The sequence below is a fragment of the Mustela lutreola genome, chromosome 6 (assembly GCF_030435805.1).
Source record: "Mustela lutreola isolate mMusLut2 chromosome 6, mMusLut2.pri, whole genome shotgun sequence".
NCBI lineage: Eukaryota > Metazoa > Chordata > Mammalia > Carnivora > Mustelidae > Mustela > Mustela lutreola.
Genome location: NC_081295.1, coordinates 40,645,044 through 40,668,506, shown reverse-complemented (window position 1 = coordinate 40,668,506; position 23,463 = coordinate 40,645,044). Strand labels below are relative to the sequence as shown.

Sequence of the window (23,463 nt, the reverse complement as noted above, 5' to 3'; positions counted from 1 at the left end):
CTGCAGTTGGCACAGGGAGCTTTGGGATCTACTTTCAAAACACGCCCTAACTCAAACCTCATGTGCTTCTTGCCAATCTCACAGAGGCTGAATCCCCTGCACGTGGCTCTGTGAAAAGGCACGTAACCCCGTGCGGCATTTCTACCGTCTGGTTGGGTTACCGTCCCCGCTTTACTAGGGGCCGAGGTCCTGGCTGAGTGGAAGCGGATGGAGGGTGCTGGCCTAGTGAGGGCTGGGCTTCTCTCCTCCTACGGTTTTCAGGCAAGCAGCTCTGAGCAGGGGCCTCTCGCCGCGTCTGCTCCCGCTGCTCCCGAGGCGGGCCTGAGACCCGGGTGGCAATCTCAGGTTGGCTCCTTGTCAATCAGCCAGACAACACCAGATCATGACACAAGATTCCCTCAGATCTTTGCAGGGGTCTTTCATGTTACAGCGGGGAAAGGGAAGCGGAGGGGGTGTCTATTCTCTCTCCTCAGCCATGGGAGTGTTGCTCAAAACGTGGTTGGTGGGTTCCCGCTCCGTCTCCCAGCATTGGTATGAGGGATATAGAGCATGAGAAGTTACTTTGCTTTCAGGCTGAGCAGAAACAGCTACTCACCCCCACTCCTCCTCTCATCATTAGTAGGGAGCTCGGGAAACGATCCACTGCATAGTTAGGTACGCTGACCAGGGTGCTTCTGCAGGGTCCTGGGACCGTGATGGAGGGGGAGCGGTTTGTGGCCTGCACTGCCATGGACAAAGGATGGCCCCGGGGACTCCTGCTGACAAGGAAACCTTAAGGGGTGCTGCACCAGCACCTGCTATTGTGGGTTTGTCTAGTGTCAATCAATCAATTTTGAAAGTGATTCTCCGTTTTCTTTCACCCTGGAGGGTGATGAGTACAGCACCCTTTCAAAGCAGGTGGAGAAGGAGAAAGGGAGGAGAAAGGTGGAGAGCTGAGGTACCCGACCCAACACACCCTTCATTCATTGGACTGAATGTTTTATAGTAAGCAGCTTGCCTCTGCTTGTTGAGTACCAAAACCTAGATCAAACTTCAAGTGCCTTCTAGCACAAAAGTGGCTAATTTGGAACAACTGAAACATCCTGCCTCTGTGGATGGGAAGGCAGTCCCATTCCTGGAACCTTGAATCTGGGAGCGGTGGGGCAGCAGGTAGAGTCCAGATAAAGGACCACAAGAGTGGATCACATGCTTGAATTCATGCGGGTTCCCTACCTCCTGGCCCCTGTCCTGCACGGGACACGACTCACTGTCTGCTTCCGAGAACGATCCGGATTCGTCGCTGGAGTTGGTTCCATAAGACTGCTCACATTTAATTTGGGGTCGGACTTGGTTGTACATTCCATCTCCCATCAGGCCTGGTTCCTGATGTTCTGTGGCTAGGAATCTGGCTCCCTGGGAACAGGGCGAGGAGGAGAACTCGCAGAGAGGGAGGCTGCAGGGCGAGCCCCCGCTCCCGTCCTCTGCGTAGGAATAGGAGGAGCATGAGCTGGAAGTCCTGGTCCTGGTCTCCAAGGGGGGCGAGCGAGGGCAGACTTTGATTGGCACCGGGCAGCTAGTGTTGGGCCGTATCCTTCCCGGCAAATGGTCAGCCATCAGCCCACCGTGGGAGTAGGCCTGTGAGCTGGGGAGGGACTGGCCAGCCCCCACCCACAGACCCTTTGGCACCGGCTCGGAGAGGTCTTTGTCCAAACTGCTTACCCCAGAATACGAATGCACCGCAGTGCTCACTTGGTCACAAGCGCTCGAGGAGAAGATCACACTTCTCCGGTCCAGCTCTCCTTCCTGTTTACAGAGAGCCTCCAACCCAGGGCCCTTGAGGGGCGACCCCATGGTGAAGTTGGACACGTCCTTCTGGCCCAGGTGAGGCTGTCCGTAATTCCCCGGGAAAGGGGCATAGTCAGTTTTAAGGTCACCCTGAGTGATCCCCTTGTCAAAAGGGCACGCCGAACTCCTGGCAAAGTGCTGCTGAGAGGTACTGGGCAAGCCAGACAGCTCCACACTATTTTTTATGCTGAACAGAGACCTTAAACAGGAGGGGGAGGACACGCTCCTGGATCTCTCCAGGCAGGTGGCCCCGGCGGCGGGGGCGGGGCCGGGGGCGGGGCTGGGCTGTTTCCGGTCCATTTCGAGGTCCCCGGCTCTGTCCTTGCTTTCCGGCTCGTCTCCGGACAGGCAGAGCGTGATGCTCTCCTCCTCGTTCTCTTCACTGGGCGGCTCACTTTTAATCTGCCCCACGGCAAGCCCCGGCTTGAGGCTGTTGCTCGAGTTCTCTTCACCGAATGTGCTTGCAAAACCTGAGGTACTGTGTGACGATGCGTTATAGACATTCTTGGTACATGCAAGCTGGTACTTCTTGTATCTGGGGTACTGCGTCAGTGCGTCCTTCTCGGAGCTCTCCTTGGTGTCGGCCGGCACATCGGACTCGGGCAGCAGCGCTTCCTCCTTCTCGGCTGCGGGGATGGTGGTGGCCTCAAAGCTGATGGGCTCTGGAAGCATCTGGTCCCGGGGGCAGGCCATCTTGGCCGTCTCGGAGTCCATGGTCTCCTCCTCTTCCTCCTCCTCGTCTCCCGCGGAGTCCTCGCGGTCCTCGGGCGGGCGCGGGCACGCAGCATCCTTCCGGCACACGAACAGGCCATCCTCGCTGTTCAGGAGCTGCGTCTGCAGGAAGCTGAAGCAGGAGTCCTCCAGGTTATGCATGCGCAGGAACTCGGCACAGCGGATGACCTCGCGGATGTTTTCTCTGCTGAGTAACAGCTTGGCGGTGTAGGCAAACTGTAACAGAGGCCCAAAGCCCCTGGCCGTGACCTGCAAAACAAACAGGGAAATTGCCGACGTTACTACCATCAGCATGGCTATTGTCCCGAATCCCTCAACTGAAGCGGGATAACCAGACAGTGCTAATGTCCCAGAATAAAGACTGCAAAGGAGCAGTTAATCCCGCACTGGGTCAGCAGTGATTCCGCTTCCAGTAATTAGTGCCTGTCTCGTGCGTGCCTCCGCACTCCATCGCCCCGCACACGGCACTGAAAATCACCGGGGTCCAGTGGCTCCGCAAGGTGACAACCGGCTCAGGGTTGACGCTAATGAAATATCCTGGCAAAAATACCTGGTAACAATGGGAAGCCTGTTAACTCCTCTCCCAGTCACACCCGTGGAGAGCCCTTCTCGTAAGGAGAGGCGTGACACTTGAGGCTCGCTCGAGCCAAAGAAAGCGTTCTGTTTTTTCTTGTCCACTGCGAACCTGGCAATATGGCCTGTTAAGACCTGAAAGTCCGCAGGAGTCGGAAAACCGTTTTCCTTCACTTAACAAGTTAAAGAATGACATGGAAGCAACTGCTGTGTTTCTCATTCATCATGGTTTCCAGATGGGACTTTTCAGTCCTCACATCCTACCTGATCTTACAGGGATACCTCAGAGAGGACAATAATCCAGAGCAGTATTCTCAACCCCGAAATCAACTGCTGGCCCAGAAAGAACGGGGGTTCCAGAACTAAACAGGCCGACTGCCATTTAAATGGTTGAAGCTGCTGAGCCGCCCTGGACACAGGCTGTTCCTTCCCTAATTATGAGCAAGGGCTTTGCCATGCAGCTGCCTTCTTTCCTGCTAAATCTTCAGAGACTCAGACTGCTACTGTCATGTGCTCCTCACGCTTCACATTTTATCGATTGAAAATGTGCTATTTATGCACGGCTTTGTGTCCGCACACACCCCCATGCACGCAGAGGGTGACTTAAACAATAAGAGATGCCTTGCCTAAGGCCAACTCTTCTCTCAGATGGAAGTGGATTAAACTTGCTGGGGTTCAGGGCAGGCTTCCTCACCCTATATGGAAACCTACATGCATCTTCTAGGTTCTTGCAAACACCACTGACCCCTTCGAAAGGGAAGGCAGATCTGCGGAGTATGGGTAGAAACTGAATGAAAGCAGCCACCATGGGGTCCTTGCTGGAAGCTCTAGGAGCAGTTATTACAAAATATCTGCTAAAGGCATAGGTGTAGAGCAAGGTGAGCTGGCCAGTTCTGCAGCTGACTTTCACATGAATTCACAGCGGCACACACAGCCAAACTCTCGTAGGAACTTCTATCCCTTGCCCATGATTCAACTTGGACACTGCCTTATCCCAGAGCGGTCTCCCAACCTCTTACAACATACAATACCGGCCTCTTAGCCCCATTGCTAGTGTGAGGAAAATGCCCTGGATTGTTCAGAGCAGCACCAATTTTTATATGCGGCATTCTTTCCAGTAAGGGAAATTTCCTGGATATATAACTGAATGGATTTTAATTGGTTCGTATTTCGGAAGGACTTTAAATAAAATTCCAAATTAAAAAAAAAAAAAAAAAACCACCTCTGTCAGATAATGAGTCCCAAGATATTGGGTTAAAAAAAGAACACAACAGAAAAACATGACCGCCAGACTCACATTATAGCTCCACAAGGGCAATCACTGCCGTCTCACTTTTATTACACTTAATTGGGTCTGTTTCTACCGCTAGACAGCAAGCTCCTTCAGATCACGAACGGCTTCATTTCTCTTTATAACTCTGCATCTGATTAGGGTCTCTAACGCGGCACACACCTGACAAAAGCCTGTGTGGTACTGAGATGTCAGAAGCCCACTTACGCTCCTCGCATACAACTGCAGTGTTCTGAAAGTAACAAGACGGTCTGTTCGGTGACTATCACCTCAAATGACTTTTGGAGCAAGTCACTGTGAAGACCACTAATCCACACCAACCAACCAGTCAGGGCAGTGGACAGTCCTTATTTGTCTCACTATTGAAAGGGAGCTCATCTGACCTACCTCTGTGTCCTACTAAGCTGACATGGTAATAGACTCAGCAAATGCAGTATCTACTGTATCTGTTTTAGGTACTCTCTCCCCAGGAACCTTTCCGAGGAAGTGCAAAGCAAGGAAGTACCCATTTCCAAGTGACCAAAGGACGCGATGGGAATGTCACATGACCCATTTCTTCACTGTAATGTGACTTCGCCACAAAGAGAAGGATGGCCAAATCGAGGCACAGCTGACCCCTCCATAAGGAAGCATTTTCTGCTCCGCTCCCAGGCAATTTGCCATTTTCTGAATGGAAACACACATCTCAGGTTTGCGTACGTGTGCTCAGTATATGGGAAGTGGGGAAAACTCACCTCAGTGTTATTTATGTTTTTTTAAACAGTCCTCCCTTATGGGCATTCTGTTTTTATTTTGATGCCGTTGGTCTCAGTAAGTCCTGCCACTGTTCCCCACTATGGCTGCTTTTAAAGAAAATTCCTAGAGAAACCGGGAACACTCCCGGGGATGATTAGATTAGTCATAGGTATTGCCACCGACACATGGCTCCAAGGAGCTGGAGAAGAGGCCTCTCCAAGCAGGACAAGTGGGTGCGTAAGTGTGAGTGGGACTGATGGTGCCAATGAGCATGGTCTCTACATCCCAGGTCACATCACTAGTCCTTTTGGGCCAAGGAGACATGATAAGCTTGGAAGGATCATCCTATGGTCATAAAAGAGTCATGATTAAAACCAGGATTGTAAACTCTCATTCAAATTCAAGGTCAGAGGCAGTGGTGTCCTCAACATGAAATTTCAAGAGTCCGTAACTAGCTCTCCCCTCGCACGAGTTTAAATCCTGCTTTGTCACATTCCGTTCTGCTAAATTTTGCTCAGCTTCTGTGTGCCAGGCTTTGTCTAGTTACCATCTACCAAGTGCTCCTGGTGCCCAGCGTCACGCTAGCTTGTTCTCATAACGCACTGCCAAGAAGGTATGACTGCCTCTGTTTTGGAGACAAGGAAACAGAAGGAGGGAGGTGAAGGAATTCGTTCAAGGTCGTAGAGCTGGGATTCCAACCGATGTGCTATGAGGAACGGAACGGATAAGTACAAGACTAGGCCCTGTGCCCAAGAAACCTACAATGCAGCTTTGTAGATACACCTTAACAATGGAAAGTTAATTATCAAGTTACAACATCAGTCAACAATGGGAAAGCTATCACAAGATTATATGATCAGTTGTCAGCTGAGAAATCCCTCCCAGTTCAGGAGAGAAGGTGACTGCTGAGGTCTTAAACCCTCATCAACAGGACCTGGAGTGCAGTGAAATCGCTCTGTGTTCACTGTGGGTCAAGAGCTGCTCTGATCTAATGGGTACCTTCTGAACCACTCTGTGTCCCTCCGAGGAACCCATCTCTGGTACGCTTTAGGCCAGCTGTGTTAACTCCAAATACACAAAACAGAAAGCAAGTGCCCATCACACCTGCAGGCCATGTCAAATCAGGTAGATGCTTTCTAAATACTGGTTTTAGGATTCATCTCGGTAGCTTGCACTGACTTTCCATTTTTAGGAATCATTTAAACTCACTCACTGTACTCAGAAAGCAAACATCCAGGTACCAAGGGAAAGCTGTATGTTTATGAAACCGCGATCACAAGGCTGCATTGTTATTTACTTTCTGTTTTTAACGAGTAAGGCTCTGATAATGGGAAAAATAAGAAGGGATGGGAAGTGGAGACGCACACATAAAACTAACGACCCATAAAAATGTTATTTAAAAAGGTAATGATCATAAAGTTAAAGTGGAATGAAGTGGCTAGAAATAGCAAACCAGTTCCATTTCGCTGATGGTAATGGAGCTGTGCGCCACTGCTCTAAGGGAAGCAAGCTATCTCTCTTGCCCTCTGGTTGCTCCCAAGCAGGTGATGACCTTCTCCAGTAGTTGGCACACACAAGGCAAGTGGCCTTGACCGTGGAGTTTCAGGTCTGAAAGAAACAAGGTCAAACTACTGAACTCGTGTACCGTGGTGTGAGGCCACATGAGGATAATGGGTCGAAAATATGACCCACTGAAACTATGACCCTTAGCCTTTTGTTCCATGGGTTCTGATGTACCCTCTCCATGCTGTTGGTGGAAGGAGGAGGAACCGATGAAAACTCAGCGGGCATAGGGCATGTTGAGGTGCTGCTTGCAAAGCTCCCTCTCCGGAGTTACCCGGCTTCCTGCTGGACAGAGATCCTGAAAGGAAACATCTAACAGTTTCCATCGCTCTGGATCATTACAGGGATCAGGCAGTGGGCTTCAGTGGCTACTGAAAACAGGGCTTGGGAGTTTTTAGGAGACTTGCAGCAGCGTTCTCTACTCAAGCCGCGTGATTAAGGTCTTTTCCGTTGGTTCTGGCAGTATTTACACGCGGTTGTAGCACTGAGCTCCTCCTCAGAGGGTGGACCAGATGGATGGGGAGATCCCGGGACTGTTTTCTAGGGGAGGGATGGCACACTTCTCAAGGCTGCTGAACTGTGGCCTTACAAGCCACGTCATGCATGCTTCCCCGATAAAGACGGATCTCTTATATACTTGCAGGGGCTGGGGAGATGACAGGAACAAAGCTATGCTGGATGGGCTTTTTACTACACTGAGCCATGGCCATCCCTCCGAACTCTTTGCACAGCAAGGCACTTGTCAAAGAAAACAACTTTGGGGACAACTCACTCTTCCTTTCCACCCCCACACAGCACTGCATTCCATTCTGCAGGAGGGAGACTGATTTGGTGATGAGGTGTCACTTCTAATCTTAATTAAAAAAAAAAAAAAGATTTTATTTATTTATTTGGCACAGAGAGAGAGAGCACACAGGCAGGGGGAGCAGCACGCAGAGGTAGAAGAGCACCTCCTGTGCAGGGAACACGATGATGGTCTCAATCCCAGGACCCCACAATCATGACCCTAGCTCAGGGCAGACATTTAAGTGACTGAGCCACCCAGGTGCCCCTAATCTTAATTTTCTATAATCAATAATCTGTATTATCATGTTTTTCTCCCCAAAGCAGTATGTTATACAAGAATATTATACTTATATCTGGGTGTATTTGTATTTGTTAAATTAATGAACTTCACTCTTTCAACAAAGCTTCTGGTCATTTTAGTATTAATTTAGCTAAAGATAGAACCAGAGAAACCAATCTTTTTTCCATTTCCATTTTTTGTAAAAACAAAAATAAACATTTCAGTTGATTTATACATAGAAGCATGTAATTTTATATAGTGTTTTTTTTTTTTTCCCGAAAGAAAGTAATTATCTATGCTAGTAAATGTGGCTTGAAAGCATAAAATTGTCTTTCCTCTCCCTTGCAGGCTTGATTTTGGGTCTGCAGCCACAACATAGAGATGCTCTCCTATTTGTAAATCTGCCCCTTGAGATTCTCTACCTGAACATTTATTCAATATTTTTCTTTACCTTTTTTTCATTCATTCATTCACTCGTTCATTCACTCACCAACCATTACTGGGCACTTGTTGCACACTGTGTGAGAACTGAAGGAACCAGTTTTCTGGGATTCAAATCCCAGCTCTATTGTGTACCTGCTTGGGAACTTGGGCGGGTTACTTAACCTTTCTGTCCTTCAGTTTCTCCAGCTATAAGACAGGGATACCAACAGTGCCCATCTTGTGGTAAAACCTTTAGAACAGGGTTTGGCATTGAGTAACAACAATTACTGTTATGATTATTTAAAAAAAAAAATGAATACAAATAGTTGCTTTCTCCAAGGAGCTAAGAGGGCGAGCAGGGAGACAGATGTTTAATACAAAGGTCTATAATGTAATCTAAGTGTGGAACAGGTATTTAAAGGGTCCTGAGGGAGGACCAAAGCAGGCGGCAGTAACTGCTCAGAGCATCAGTGGAAGCCTTTCTGGAAAAGGTGCCTTTGCCTTGAATGTTGAAGGCTGAGCTGAAGTTCATCAGAATAAGTCAAACAATGGCAAATCTCACTCCCTTCTCCTTCTGGCTCTTCCTCCAATGCCACTTTATCTGTAAGACCCTTTCTGGGCCTTCGATTCACAACTGCCTCCCCCCCCCCCAAAGTAGTTACGTGATTTCCAGGAATAGCCGAACATTAAACTAAGTACAGGGTCCTTCCGACCATGGAGCCCTGAACAGCTTGTGTGTCTATGACTATAGCCTGTCAAGACACACACACACAGGCATGCATGAATGCACAGGCCCTCTCCCCTGCAGTTGAGACAGGCTCCCAGATTTTAGTGGGGCTGACGACATCCAAACAGTGGAACTCCATTACACTAAAACTCCAAAGACTAGCTGGCATGGCTACTGGGATCGGCAGCACAGGTCAGTGGTCCCCAGCAGGGCCAGGAGTATCCTGGAAATACATGGTCTGCCTACTAAGGTACTTTTTGGTTGTTTTAAAAAGGAAAATCAGAAAAAAAAAATAATAAAGGAAAATCAGGTAGGTTCAGTGAACAAAGACCTGACTTGAGTTGACTCATATGAGACTCTAGGTTTCCCCATAACGAAGAGTCATGATCTCAGAATGGAGTCTGTTCATGGACTCTGACTCCCTGAAATTAATTCCTGGGAACTCTTGAGGAAGGATCCCACAATAAGTCACATTTTCACTGTAACTATTCCTGTCACAAGGGTTTGCGAAAACATATATCTTGTAGTTGTTCCTAAGTCATGAACTAAACAGAAACTTGTTTTTTTTTTTTTTTTTTTAAGATTTCGTTAATTTATTTGTGAGAGAGAGTAAGAGAGAGAGAGCACGAGCAGGGGGAGGGGCAGAGGGAGAAGCAGACTCCCTGCTGAGCAGGGAGCCCAATGCAGAGCTTGATCCTTGGGACTCAGCAACCATGACCTGAGCCGAAGGTAGATGCTTAACACACTGAACCACCTAGGCACCCCTAAATATAAACTTTTTTTTTTAATTAGAAAAACTTTCATGAAACTTATTCAGAAGTTATTCAGCTCAGAACTAAATTTATTTATCAGTGTCTGTCTTTATCTTTCCATCCATCTAACTCCATCTGTGTCCTAAAGTAACATTACTTTAATACAAACAGGGGAAATATAAATAATTCTGACCAACCACTAACTTTGACTTCTATAACTTAATTTACTTTGGTCTGACATTATAACCTCATATACTACGTCTTGACTATTGTCTCTTGGCTTTATGCCAATTCTTTTTTCTGTTCCCTTTTGTAATGCTGGCAGAGTACATTTCTCAGGCTTCTTTGCTGGTTGACATTATTAGATTCTACCGATAGGGGGCACTGGTGGGATATCAGAAAGTGAGAGGAAAGATGGGGTTCTTTGTTTCTTCTCTTTCTTTTCCTTCCCTGGCTGTGTGTTCTGGGGAAGGCTACATCCTTGACTCCGTGCTGGAGTTTTTGGCAAGGGCTGTCTCCTTCACAGGTACAGGTATCAGCTCCTTCTCTAGGCTCCTTGTTTCCTCTCTGGCCCTAGGAGTGGTAGCTGCTTCCTATAATCACTAATCACTGAGTTCATTTTTTAAAAAAAAGATTATTTATGAGAGAGGGAGAGAGAGAGGAGCAACGGCAGAGAGAACAGGAGAGGGAAAAGCAGGCTCCCCACTGGGCAGGGAGCCTGATGCAGGGCTCCATCCTAGGACCCTAAGATCATGACCCAAGCTGAAGGCAGACTCTTAACCGACTGAGCCACCTAGGCGCCTGAGTCACTGAGCTGATGCTGCTTCCCCTTTCTGTTCTTCCAGTTTTCCAACACCTGTGTAACCAATTCCTTGTTTTATATCCCCTCTGTTTGAAACACCTGGCATTGTTTCTGTTTCCCTGACTCAATCCTCATCCACTTTACAGACAAGGAAGCCAAAAAAGGTGAAGCCCAGAAAGTCCAGAAAGGTGAAGGGATTTTCCCCAAATCACACAGCTGGTCAACCAGGGTTTAACTCAATTATTCTGACCGTTGAGTTCAACTCTCCTGCTTTTTTCTCAATCAGGTATGGTTATCTTTCTCATGTAAGGGACAGGCAAAATTTATATATGACATACATATAAGATAATGTATTCATATTTACTCTAAAGGTATAAATGAAAACAGGAAGTCTCCCTTCTGAAAGATTACATAATGAAGTTCATGGAATAATTTTAAAAAATCTAATTTCAGTATAGGTGTCGATCCTAAAATAGGTATTAAATAGTAGTAACTTTTTACATTTTTCAGTGTAAAATGAAAGTGAAAAGCATCCCACTCACTGGAAATGAAGTAGTAAAACCTGCATCTAGGTTTATAGTTTCATTTGAAAAACCGCCTCCAACTGAAAATTATTTTTTAAAAGAAGATTTAAAAAAATTACCTAATTTCCATTTTAAATGACCCTTTCTCCATTCAGGAAACCAATGATCTTCCTAGACCAGAATTCTCTTGAGTCAAGGTTTGGTTTTACCTCCTCAACCTTTTTAGTCATTTCAAACCAACCATCAACCACTTGATCTTCAACCAGAAAACACAAAACATTTTTTAAGTCTTCCAGGTGTGAGAAGTTGAGTCCCTCATCAGAGCCCTCTAAGTTCTTCATATCAAACCAAAATTCCCACCCTGGTAACCTAACCATTTATGAGCCCTTACACCTTCCTCACTGCTCTCTTTAGAATGACCCTGAGTTTTACTGCATCCCTAGCAGGGTATCTGGTCTGAGTAAATATTCCAGTCACTGGCATGGAGGACAGAACTATCACCTCCTCAGTTGAGATCCTATTTTCTAGGAATACCAACTAAGTATTTCATTGTCATTGAATACTTATGGTGCCATCAGTGAACATCTCTGAAGTTTTTTTCAGCATGTGTTACTGATAAGCCATGTGTTCATCTTAATCTTGCAAAATTGATTTTTTTGACCCAAGGGTATATGCTTGTGTCGATATTCAGATTTATTGTCCAGACAAATCATTCCCATTATACAAATTGTTCTTCAGTCAATTTTTTTAAAGATCTGCTTTCTTCCTTTTTTAAAAAAAATTATGTAATTTTCTGATTTCCATCTAGACTTCTGATGCTTTCCTAGGTTCTGAAATTCTTCCAAGATTTTGACCATAACAAGATGTTCCATAATCATGTCTAATTTTTTTCCCTGTAGTTTGGGGGGTTTACTTCATCAACATTGGGAACTTGGGTATTTTCTTAGTGTTCATTTACCTGGCGTTTACATTCCCTTCTCCAAATTCTTCTTACTTTTCTATCTAATAGACAGTCTCCTTGAAACACAATATGGAGGTAACTGTGGATTCTGCTATCCTTTCGTCAGCCCCAAGACCAGCTGTTGGTTGACTTGCCTTCTTGCCCTAAACAGAACCATTCATTTATTTTCCTTGTCTGCTTAAACCCACATGTCCATTGGTGGATGAATGGAAAAACAAAATGGTATACAAAGACAATGGAATATTGTGTAGTTTTAAAAAGGGAAGAAATTCTATTATATACTACAACATGAGTAAATCTTGAGGTCATTATGCTAAGTAAAACGAGCCAGTCACAAAAAGACAAATACTATATGATTCCTCTTTTATACGGTGTCTGAGGTATTCATAGATATAGAAAATATAGATTCATATTCATAGATATAGAAAATAGAATGGTGGTTACCGGGGCTGGGGTCAAGAACAAAAGGGGAATTGTTGTTTAATGGGTGCAGAGTTTCGGATTTGCAAGATGATAAGAATTCTGGAGATCCTGTTTCATAACAATGTGAACATTTTTTAGGTAAGATGAATGTTTGATGGACATCAGTAGAGATCAGTTAAAATTGGTTAAGATGGTCAATTTCATGTTGGTTTTCTTTTTATTGTAATACAAAAAGGTGTTGAAATATTTCAGACTGTACAAAATGTCCTCTTTGACGATCACTTTCTCTAAGATGACAATCTCTTTCTTCTAAGGTTCCTCTCATGTGGGGAGGACTGACTCCTATCAATTCCTTTTAGTTAGTCAGTATTAGGAACAAAATAGCAATTCTACTCTTGTACTCTTTACCTTCTTAAAGGTGAAACTGCTAGTAGAGGCAAATCAGTAACTACTCAGGTATTCTTTTCTTGGTTGAAGAGAATTCTGGGAGCTATTCCTATAGTTGAAGTTCTGCCTCGTGCTTCTCCTTTGCTCTAATTTTGTAAATATGGAGTTCCATCTCAGAGCCATATTTCAGCGTGATGTCCTCTTGCTCATTAGGTTACTAAGAAATTCTATTTATCACCCTGGCAGTAATTTCCAATTCAATTTTTTAATTACTCCTGCTTCACCCATTGATGGATAGACACTGGAGACTATAAGTATTGCTTCTCTCTTTCCCTTCTCCTTGGTCTAGCCAATGATTCACCTAATACTTCACACTTTTACATCAATGTCAAACCTGCTTGCTTCCGCGATAACTGATGTCATGAGGTTAGCAGGATATTCATCTCCCTCCTTCTCTGACCACTTTTAGTTTAAAGCATGAGCCCTGTGCACTGCAGGTTCTTTATAACAATTAGTTGAACTGAATTGAGCTAACCCTAGTAATGCCCACCGGGGCAAGCAGGCAATTTGAATCCTTCCTTCACATGACAGTCCATCACGTATTTGAAGACATCTGTCATGCCCGGTTAGGGATTTTTTTTCTTCAAGAACTGAAGTCATATTTTCCATCAGAAATCAAAACGGAAGAAGTGACAGATCACATGTCTCTTGTGGAAATGTTATTTTCTAGCTGACCTCTGGCGCAAGTGGGTTTATGCTCCACTAATACGCCAATAGCCATGAGGACCTGGCGACGTCAAGGGTGGGCCACTGGTGTTTAGTCAGGAAGGTAATTCGATCCCGACAGCTGGAGATACTCTGCTGTTCTTTTCCCCCTTGCCTTTGCAAAATAGGAATAAGTCAGGACGTGCTGAAGAAATCATATACTTGAAGGGCTTTTGAGACGCAAACATTAAAAATTCTAAAAAGATGTATATCATCTTCTCAATGCCTGCCTCATTGCCTTTGCAAGGAAAGTGGGTGTTACTGGGGCTCCTGGAAAGAACAAAGCTGTGGATTTTGCCTTATGGGCATGGTATATATGACAGCAAATAATAGTATTTCTGTAGTCTTTAGTTTCCTTCATCTGAGTCCTTCTTAACTAACCACCATATAACAGAAGCTGAGACACACTGACGGCGTTAACCAAGGCTCAACACTAATTCTGGGTAAACGCATATATGGAAACCAGACATTTTGCCCAAGGGACAGTACACTCTGATTTCTCCTCCCTTCTCCTGTTTCTACCATGGGCTTTGCCAACAGAGAAGAGTTAATGCTGATGCAATGCAGGCGCCATCTGTGCTCTGTGAGGATTTAAACAGCGGCCGCTGTCAACACAAAACCCCCATCTGTGACTGGGACAATGGCTGTCCCGGGGGGCTGTCGGGACTAGCAGACAGAAAACTCGGGCCCTGTGGCCTGGGGGTGAGGAGACCGGATGAGACAACACCCAGAATCCTGGATAGGAACACGAAATCAGGGTTGTCCCTCAGCCACTTCCCCTCCATCTCCTGGAGTTCTCATCTTTTCTCTAGGCGATTCCTGTCATAAGGGAAGGGAATAGAGAGGAAGGGAGTCAGGCCATCTGTGTGGCCATGGTTGCAGGTTTGGGCCAATTGGTTGGGCTTTTGCCCTGCAGCCTTCCACAGCCCTTCCTGGGACGCAGGCTCGCCAGGCCGGCCAATGACGTCCAAGAGGACAGGGAGCAGGTCATTGCTGAGACGAGCGGTGTGTTTGAGACTTCAGACCGCTGGGGCATGAGGGCACGGTGCTGTTTTTGACAATGGAGTCATCTCTGGCAGCCCGGCTGCTGAAGCAGGGGAGCCAGAAATTCCCAACGTCAGGTTGGTTGTTTCCAGTCTCTGTGGGGCTGAAACACACTTTCCATGCTGTCTTGCGGGATGGCGAGAAAAGGAAAGAAGTCACAGTTGCTTCCAGAAGGGGCAGTGGATTCTGTTCTGGGGCATCTATTTTGAATGCGGCTAGGAACGGTTATGAAAGACCTCTTTGCTTACAGCTCCTAACTAGGAAAACACCTTTTCTACTAAAAATAAACATATCCAAACATTCTGAAAACACACTCTTGGTTTTTGACAAATACCACATCTCCAGAACACCAGGCGTTCTTGGTTTGAGTGAATCAAACCACTCCCGAGCACACCTTTAAAGATGTGAGGTAAGGCATCTATAATACCGGGGGTATTCCAGCATTTTGATGGGACTCTAGTCACTGAAGTCGGAAGTCTTCTGACCAGCAAACCGTTCTAGAAAACAAGCCCTCCAGTTTCCTGGCATTACTGCCTCAGGACGATTTGGCTCATGGAGGGAGGAATGTAGAGCCCATCCACAACACATTGCCAGCAGCCTTCCAGAGTGGTGTAGCTCTGAAAGCCCCAACGAAGCAAGCAGGTGCCTGGATGGCCTCGTCATTTCTTTCTTTAACAAGCATAGAAGGCTTAAGAATCTTTAGGTCACCACTGTGGCAAAAGTACCGAGACTCAAAGCAAAACAACAACAACAACAACAAACATTTCTCCTTCTCTCTGTTGATACCATTTTTCCTCTCCCCTGTACCTCCATGATCTCTCGGGATTGCCCTGGACAGTCTTTAGGGGAATGTTCCCAACACAGACTATGACTGTATTTCAAGCAGCAAGTCCCTGCTTTAGAGAGCAAACTTCACGCTCTTCTCTGGCTTCCCAGTGTCCCCCAGACTGATGCCCTTTGCCATCTCATTTCCAGTTGTTTTCTTGAGCCAGACTGCAGCCTTTCTCCTGTCTTCTAGCATTTGCTCAGGCTGTGCTCCCTGCCTAGATGCTTTCTTCATTTCATTTTGCCAATTCCAGCTGTACCTGGACCGGTGTTGGGGGTGTCCATCAATATGGAATGCAAGGGCCACAAGAAACCCTTGCAAAGGAGGTGGTTATTTAACTGGACCCTATTCCCAACTTGGACAATAGCTGCTGTTTATAGATACCCAGTCCTGGCATTTCCTCACATAAGAGCTATTTTGCACTGTTATCTAAATGTTCCATTGTGACTGGCTTTTTTTTTTTTTTTAAGACTCTATTTATTTATTTGACAGAGAGGGAGAGATCAGAATTAGGCAAAGAGGCAGGCATAGAGAGAGAGAAGGGGAAGCAGGCTCCCCACTGAGCAGAAAGCCTGATGTGGGGCTCGATCCCAGGACCCTGGGATCATGACCTGAGCCGAAGGCAGAGGCTTTAACCCACTGAGCCACCCAGATGCCCTGAGTTGGTTACTTTTTGTAGAATTCAACAACATCACACATTGAAAAAGGATGAGCAAAAGGTGACATTTCCATGCCAGTGAGATGAAACAGTATTCAAAAAAGTTTAAGAGTAAATCATTAGATCACAGAGAAGTGTTGGAGCCATTTTTGTGTACAGACTATGTTTCTCGGACAAACAAGATACTACTCAATCAGCAACCCCAAAACATTTGATCATTTACCTTGTTGGGCACTGAGGTAAATTTGGAAGAAGCAAACAGTATAGGTTTACTGTGGAGAAGCTCACCATGGGCTATCCACAGCTAGAGAACAAGTAAGTGTTAAAACTCTATACGGTTGAGAATCCCGTGCCTCAGGCTTTGAGAGAAGAGGGGTGAGCGTGGGCTTTCGAAGGGCACTAAGCTTGGATGGGAGCAGGCTGGAAGACAGGAGAGCCCAAGACCCCTGCGAGTCAATCTTTGCCCTCCAGATATTGCGGTTCTGTTACAGTCTCGTGGTCTTCTAGCAAAGGACCTTCCATAAACACCTAGGATTTAACAGTCTTCTCTACCCAAGACCAACCAGTCCTCACCACCCCATCTAAATGAAACTTCAAATGTACCCCATAAAAGGGAGCACCATGGGAGAAAAAGAAATGATCCACTGGGAAGAAGCTGATAGTCCACAGAAGAAAACCTTAGGGCAAAACAGATGGGGCTTCAGGAAAGGACGCAGCCACCATCCCTCAGGACAGCAGGAAGACAGGAGCTGGTCTGGAAACGAAGGCTGGGCATGTTAAGTGGTTGAGCAAAATGGCTTCTTCCCGAGCATGTTAAGTTAGAATCTCAGAAATTTAGATTTGGGGGTGTGCGCTCTTCCAGATGGGCTTGAGAAAAAGCAAAATCAAAATCCTCTTTTACACTAAAGTAGGAGAAATGACATACTTCTCCGGGATGCTATTTCAGAAAGTCAAATGGGGGAAAAAAAAAAAAACAAGGTAAGCGGGTAAAATTATGAAAGGTCTCAGAAGTGACCACAATCGGAGAAAGAAGTGGGCAGGGTCAGAGCTCAGAAGCTGCTCCGGTGGAACCAAGGAGGCCAGGTGAAGTCCCGTCGCCCTCTCCAGGGAGTGTCATCCCGCTAGTTCTGTGGCAGGACCTCGCACTGCCCTGTTCCAGGCTTCGTGCCCCCGACACAAAGCACCCCCCGAGCCAGCTGTGGAGACCATGCCACATTCTTACTCATAATGGGAGGAGAGTATGGTGCACCCCTCACCACGGTCAAGGAGCAGATACCAGAACACTTGAGCTGCATATGGAAGGCACAGAATGTCAAAGGGGTTTTTATTGCACCTGACCAGATAATTAGGTAATTAAATTAGCACAGCTAACTGATAGGGCACATCTTCCAAGCATCTGTACATCTCCAGGGAGGACTATTTTCCAAAATGTACTATAAGTGCTTTTTATTATAATTTTTTTTTCTTTCTTTCTGGAGAGCATTTCATGTCTCAAAAAGGATGCCAGGCACGTTTCTCTTCCGTGCCAGGATGGCCCTTTTTCACGTAGTCCAGATGGACTGCAAACAACAAGGAAGTGAATCTGTTGCTGGTCCCCTATGGATCTTACAACAAACCCTGCAGCGCTCTGAGCTTCTTTGTGAACCTGCCAAGCCCCCACCTGGGGGGTGTGCAGTGCTAGGAACACCGTCTTTACCGAAGGACAGAAAAGACCAGGAGAGGGAGCACAAGAACACAAGATACTTATACAGAGTTGGGTTGTAGGGCACGTCATAGGAAGAGAACAAGGCAAAGAGAAGCAAATTGCCTCAAAAAATATATGTAGAATCTGAATGGTGTACTTTTTTGTGTGTTGGGGGAGGGCATTTAGGACCTCTTATTTGTTCATCACATAGAAAAAATCTTTTTTTTTTTTTTTAAAGATTTTTATTTATTTATTTGACAGAGATCACAAGTAGGGCAGAGAGCCAGGCAGAGAGAGGGGGAAAGCAGGCTCACCACCGAGCAGAAAGCCCGATGCGGGGCTCTATTCCAGGACCCCGGGATCAAGACCAGAGCCGAAGGCAGAGGCTTTAACCCACTGAGCCAGCCAGGTGCCCATCACATAGAAAAAATCTTCACCTGATTATATTGAATGCAGACCCGAAAGGCTATTCCGGCTGTTCTTGTTTGTTCTGGATCACCATATGACTCTAAGAACTGTCAGCAATTACTAGCGCTTTAGAGCTGCCTTCCCTAGTCATTGTAGTTCCCTTTCACCCCACGGTGACCTGGGAGCAAATGCATCAAAATGGCAAGCGTGCAGCCTCATGTAGAGACCAGCGAATCCCAGTTCTACGACAGTGCTTAGCTGGGTTGGCTTTGCACGCTGAGCAACCAGGGTCATCCAGTTGGAGGCAGTGAGACCAGGCATCCCCCCCCACCGAATGGGGACTCCCTCTCCAGGGTGCTACTGGGGACCACCTTTGCAGTAGTAGGGTGCAGCTTGCTTTATTCCCTCAACAAACATGGACTGACTGCCTCCCATATGGTTCCCTTGTCTTAGGTGCTAGGAAGATAAAACAACGAATAAGAAAGAAAGGGTGCCTCACCCGGGATGTGCTAGGCTGTTGGGCCAGAGACGAGTTGACAGGTAATGACAACACCATGTAAGAGCCGCACTGGGGGGAGACAGGCAAGGACGGAAGGGGCACCTACGTCAGACGAAGTAAGACAGAAGGGGAGGCCCGAGGGAGGATTAGACAGGTACTGTGTGGGCACCGGTGCTGCACGTGGGAGAAAAGGTAAATACACAGACCCATGAGCAAGTCTGGCACCCCGGGCGGTGAGACAGGAGTTCAGCTCTGGTGGGGTGCTGGGGTGGCCACAGGTGACAGTAGACATGTGAGCAGGGGCACGGGCAGCACAGTCAGCCTAGGTCACACCAAGGAGGCTGGCCAGCAATCGAGAGCCACCGGGGTCTGCCGAGCAGGAATCCTGGGGAGATGAATCTAGCCACAGCTGGGGGACGACCTGTGCAGGGGCACAGGTTGGTCAACGCAGTCCAGGCAGGTGCCAGCTGTGGGCAGAGAATGGATCGTGACCGTGGAAGGGAGGTTTAGACAGAGTAGGAAGGCCGGGAGGAAGCTGAGCTGTGGATGTGTGAGAGCACAGACTGAGAGTCAGATTCAAGGGGGCCCCACTGCTTCTAACCAACCAACGGAGGCCAGAGCCTGGGTACAACACTGGTGAAAAGGGGCTTCCAGTCAGAGTCATCCGGGACACTTCACCACATAACTGACAGGATGGGGACTGTGTAAAGGCTGAGAGGCATAACCAAGGTAGTCTGGGATTCAGAGTCATAAATTATTAAGGAGGATGTGGCTCTGAATTCTGTGGCCTGGAGCTTTCTTTAAAGGAAGGCAGCCACGGAGGCCAGTCACTTGTTTTAGCCACGGCATGACGTAGAAATTTTAAGAACAGCAATAATTCATTCTGGCCTGGCCAATGAGAGAGAGGTGATAGTTCCTATAGAATGTGAGAAGTCTGTTTTATTTTAAAATAAAGATGAATGGAAGATAGATGAACTCATAAAACAAAATGACTTGTTAAAAATCGCTATGCTGGGGCGCCTGGGTGGCTCAGTGGGTTAAGCCGCTGCCTTCAGCTCAGGTCATGATCTCAGGGTCCTGGGATCGAGTCCCGCATCGGGCTGTCTGCTGAGCAGAGAGCCTGCTTCCCTCTCTCTCTCTCTGCCTGCCTCTCCATCTACTTGTGATTTCTCTCTGTCAAATAAATAAATAAAATCTTTAAAAAAAAAAAAAAAAAAAATCGCTATGCTGGGCGCCTGGGTGGCTCAGTTGGTTGGGCAACTGCCTTCGGCTCAGGTCATGATCCCGGACTTCCAGGATCGAGTCCCGCATCAGGCTCCCAGCTCCTTGGGGAGTCTGCTTCTCCCTCTGACCTTCTCCTCTCTCATCTCTCTCTCACTTATTCTCCCTCAAGTAAATAAATAAAAATCTTTTTTTTTTTTTTTAAAGATTTTATTTATTTATTTGACAGAGGGAGATCACAAGTAGGCAGAGAGGCAGGCAGAGAGAGAGAGGAGGAAGCAGGCTCCCCGCTGAGCAGAGAGCCCGACGCGGGACTCGATCCCAGGACCCTGAGATCATGACCCGAGCCGAAGGCAGCGGCCTAACCCACTGAGCCACCCAGGCGCCCCAATAAATAAAAATCTTAAAAAAAAAAAAAAAATCGCTATACTCAGAGATGGGGAAAAGGCAACCTTCCTCCCAGGCCCTGTTCATTGATTTTTATGATAATTGCGGATCAACTGACTAGTTCTGTGGCCAGAGCCTGCCTGGGTCTCTAGAAGCCTCTTCCATCATCACTCAAGGGGACCTCAGACTTCAAAGTGGACCTTTGGAGACTGACCGTCCTGTTTCCCTCTTACAAGAACTCTTATGATCACATTGCACCCAACTAGAAAACCCAGGGTCATCTCTCCATCTCAGTCCTTCACTTAATTACTTCAGCAAACTCCCTTTTTCCACGTAAGGTAACATATTCATTGATTTTGGGGGATCAGGACATGGACATCTTCCGGGGCCCGTAATTCTACCTACCACACTGGGTTATTATAAAAATCTGTATAGCTGTTTTCTTAGACATGTCTTATACCTTGTGCCTCAAAACCGAGGCCCCAGAGAAAATCATGTCCTTACATAAGTCAAGATGACCTAGACATTAAGGTCTTTATTTGACCAAGCAGCATGAGCTCAGGGATCATTGATGGATAGAAAGAAGAAGAATGAAAATTTATTTCAGATTTCAGGTGTTTTCTCGTGCTATCATTTTACACTTCAATTTTTTCAGGCTCTTTCTTGTTCTTTCTTGCATGAAGGCACATTTCTCTTGCTAAGCTCATGGTGACGTCTGTGTGGCACAGGAAAACCCTGAAAGAAAGGTGGAGATGGGGCTGTCTCCAAACTACAGCTGACTGCTGTGGCACCCTGGGCCTCATTTTTCCACCTGTTTAAAACACAGACCCCTGGGGTACCTGAGTCGCTCATTCGGTTAAGCACCTGACTCTTGATTTTGGCTCAGGTGAGGATCTCGGGGTGTGGGCTTGAGCCCCATGCTGGGCTTTAGCTCAGTGCAGGGTCTGCTTGTTGTCCTCCCCCTGCTCCTCCCCCTGCTTGTTCTCACTCTCAAGAATTAATAAATAAAAAAGAAACTTAGAACCCCCCCAAAACCCACAGAGAACTGTATCTTTAATGAGTATTACTATCATCTCTGAGGCAAGAGGTTAAGAATATGGGAGTCAGGGGGGCACCTGGGTGGCTCAGTGGGTTAAGCCTCTGCCTTCGGCTCAGGTCATGATCTCAGGGTCCTAGGATCGAGCCCTGTGTTGGGCTCTCTGCTCAGCGGGGGGGAGGGGGGGCGCTTCCTCCTCTCTCTCTGCCTGCTGCTCTGCGTACTTGTGATCTCTCATTCTGTCAAATAAATAAATAAAAATCTTTAAAGAAAAAAAAAAAAAAAGAATAGGGGAGTCAGGCTGCCTTCTATCCAGGCTCCTTAACTTAGGTGTTGACCTTGGTACAAATTAATTAACCTTTCTTGCCTCAGTTTCCTCATCATACGGAGATTAATAATAATAATAATAATAATAATAATAACAACAACAATCCCAGACAGTCAATGAGTTAAGCATGTAAAAAAATGCATGGAACAGTGCCTGGCACATAGTGAATGCTCAGTAAAGGTTATTTTTTAAAATCCTCATCAGCATCACAATATTAGACATGAAGGCTATCTGAAAGATAAAATATAGCCTATTTCTTTAGTGCTGGGTTAGATGAATTTTAAGACCAAGGTTTTATGATTCCCAATATATCATAGAAGAAAAAAATAACTCCCTGATGTTCTTAATTCCCATGCATCATGCTGCGTTAGCAAGATCTTTTAATATTTCTCCTTGCTGCCAATTAAGGGCACCAAGTCAAAGTTGATATGTAAAAATTACTGTTCCATTATCACCTGATGGCCTTGCTAATAAATCTTGGCTTAATGAAGCATATGTATCTTTTTAGTAGAACAGAGTATAACCCAAACTAGAGGGACAGGAGCTCCAGCTTGTTTACAACAGGACCTTCAGAAAGCCCACTGCATAATTGCGTGCCCGTAAATACTAACGCTGTAATTTTCTTGGATCAAAGATCATTTTCAAAAAGTAAGCACATGCACATCTATACTCGTGGAAGCTCCTCAAGCAGGTTCTACAAGGTCCAGTAAGTCAGTTTTGAGAGGAGGCCTTCCAACAGCTCTCTTCCACTTGAAATCTGAAGTGTGGAAAGTGGAGTGGATGTATGTTTTACTGGAAGAGTCAGCAATAGAAAATAGAGTACACTCGTAGCTGTAGCAAGCCAGGATGAATTTATATCGTGAATTTTAAATCGGGCTCAGAACTGGCTTGTGTTAGCCATTGAAAAAAAATTCCATTGATTTTGGGCTTCCTGATGAGGTTTCCTGGGTGAGGCAGACCTTTGACTGAAAGCCAAGTAAAGCTTTAGATGCAGACTTCTCCATTTCCCAAAGAATGTGAAGAGGGAGAAATTGCTAACAGAATTCAGGAACAAAAATGAATATTATATTTCTACTTACTAGCAACTATCTTGGTATTAAACCCAGCTGATTTGGTTCTGTCCTTAGGGGCTGAAATTCTTCGACTTTATTCTTACTTCTTTAGACAGACTAAGAACTTGGTTACCCCCCTCTTCAGTCTTTCCCCCTTTTCTGTCTTCTATTCAAATACCTCTACAAATGTTTATAATGGAACACAGTATTCCATAGTATTAAAAAAAAACCCAACTCTGTAAGTCCATTGATCTTTTTTTCCCCTCTTGATCCTAAGATCGTTGTTATTCTGCTCAAATTATCTTTGTATTCACTTGGTACACAACACGTGCTCAATAGAGTTTGTTTCTTCCTTCTTTCTTTGCTTGGCTCTTATCTGATAATGTAGTTCTTCCTTTAGCCTTTGGTTTACAAACCATTTGCTAAATAATTGACCCTGAGAGCCTCCTTCAGAGTCGACATCATTTACTGGGAAACTTAGCCCAAACTGTGATAACTCTCATAAGGCATCTTGGAAATGAAGAGGTTTCAAAGGAAAATCAAGTCTCACTTATCAAAAATGAAGTGCTTTTGTTCTCATTTCAGATCTAGTGGCAGAAGGGAAATACCAAGTTTTAGAGGTCCCAGTGAAATATTTGACAAGATATGTGAAATGTTTTTCTTTATTTGGGCTGCTTGTTTCATAATACACTTGATGTGTTTCACCAGAAAACCAAGGTCAATTCAATTGATCAAACATGATTCCAGTGACAGACACAGACACATACCCATA

General features: G+C 45.9%; 1 protein-coding gene across 9 annotated transcripts in view; it reads right to left on the bottom strand.

Annotated features, from left to right (window-relative positions):
* The window catches only part of BACH2 (BTB domain and CNC homolog 2), a 362,193-nt gene that overhangs the window by 20,238 nt on the left and 318,492 nt on the right, over nt 1-23,463 (bottom strand). For all 9 annotated transcript variants that reach the window (XM_059177074.1, XM_059177071.1, XM_059177080.1 and 6 more), the window contains one exon: nt 1,213-2,805. In XM_059177074.1, coding sequence (XP_059033057.1) covers nt 1,213-2,805 — 1,593 coding nt within the window. The remainder of the gene's footprint in view (nt 1-1,212; nt 2,806-23,463) is intronic.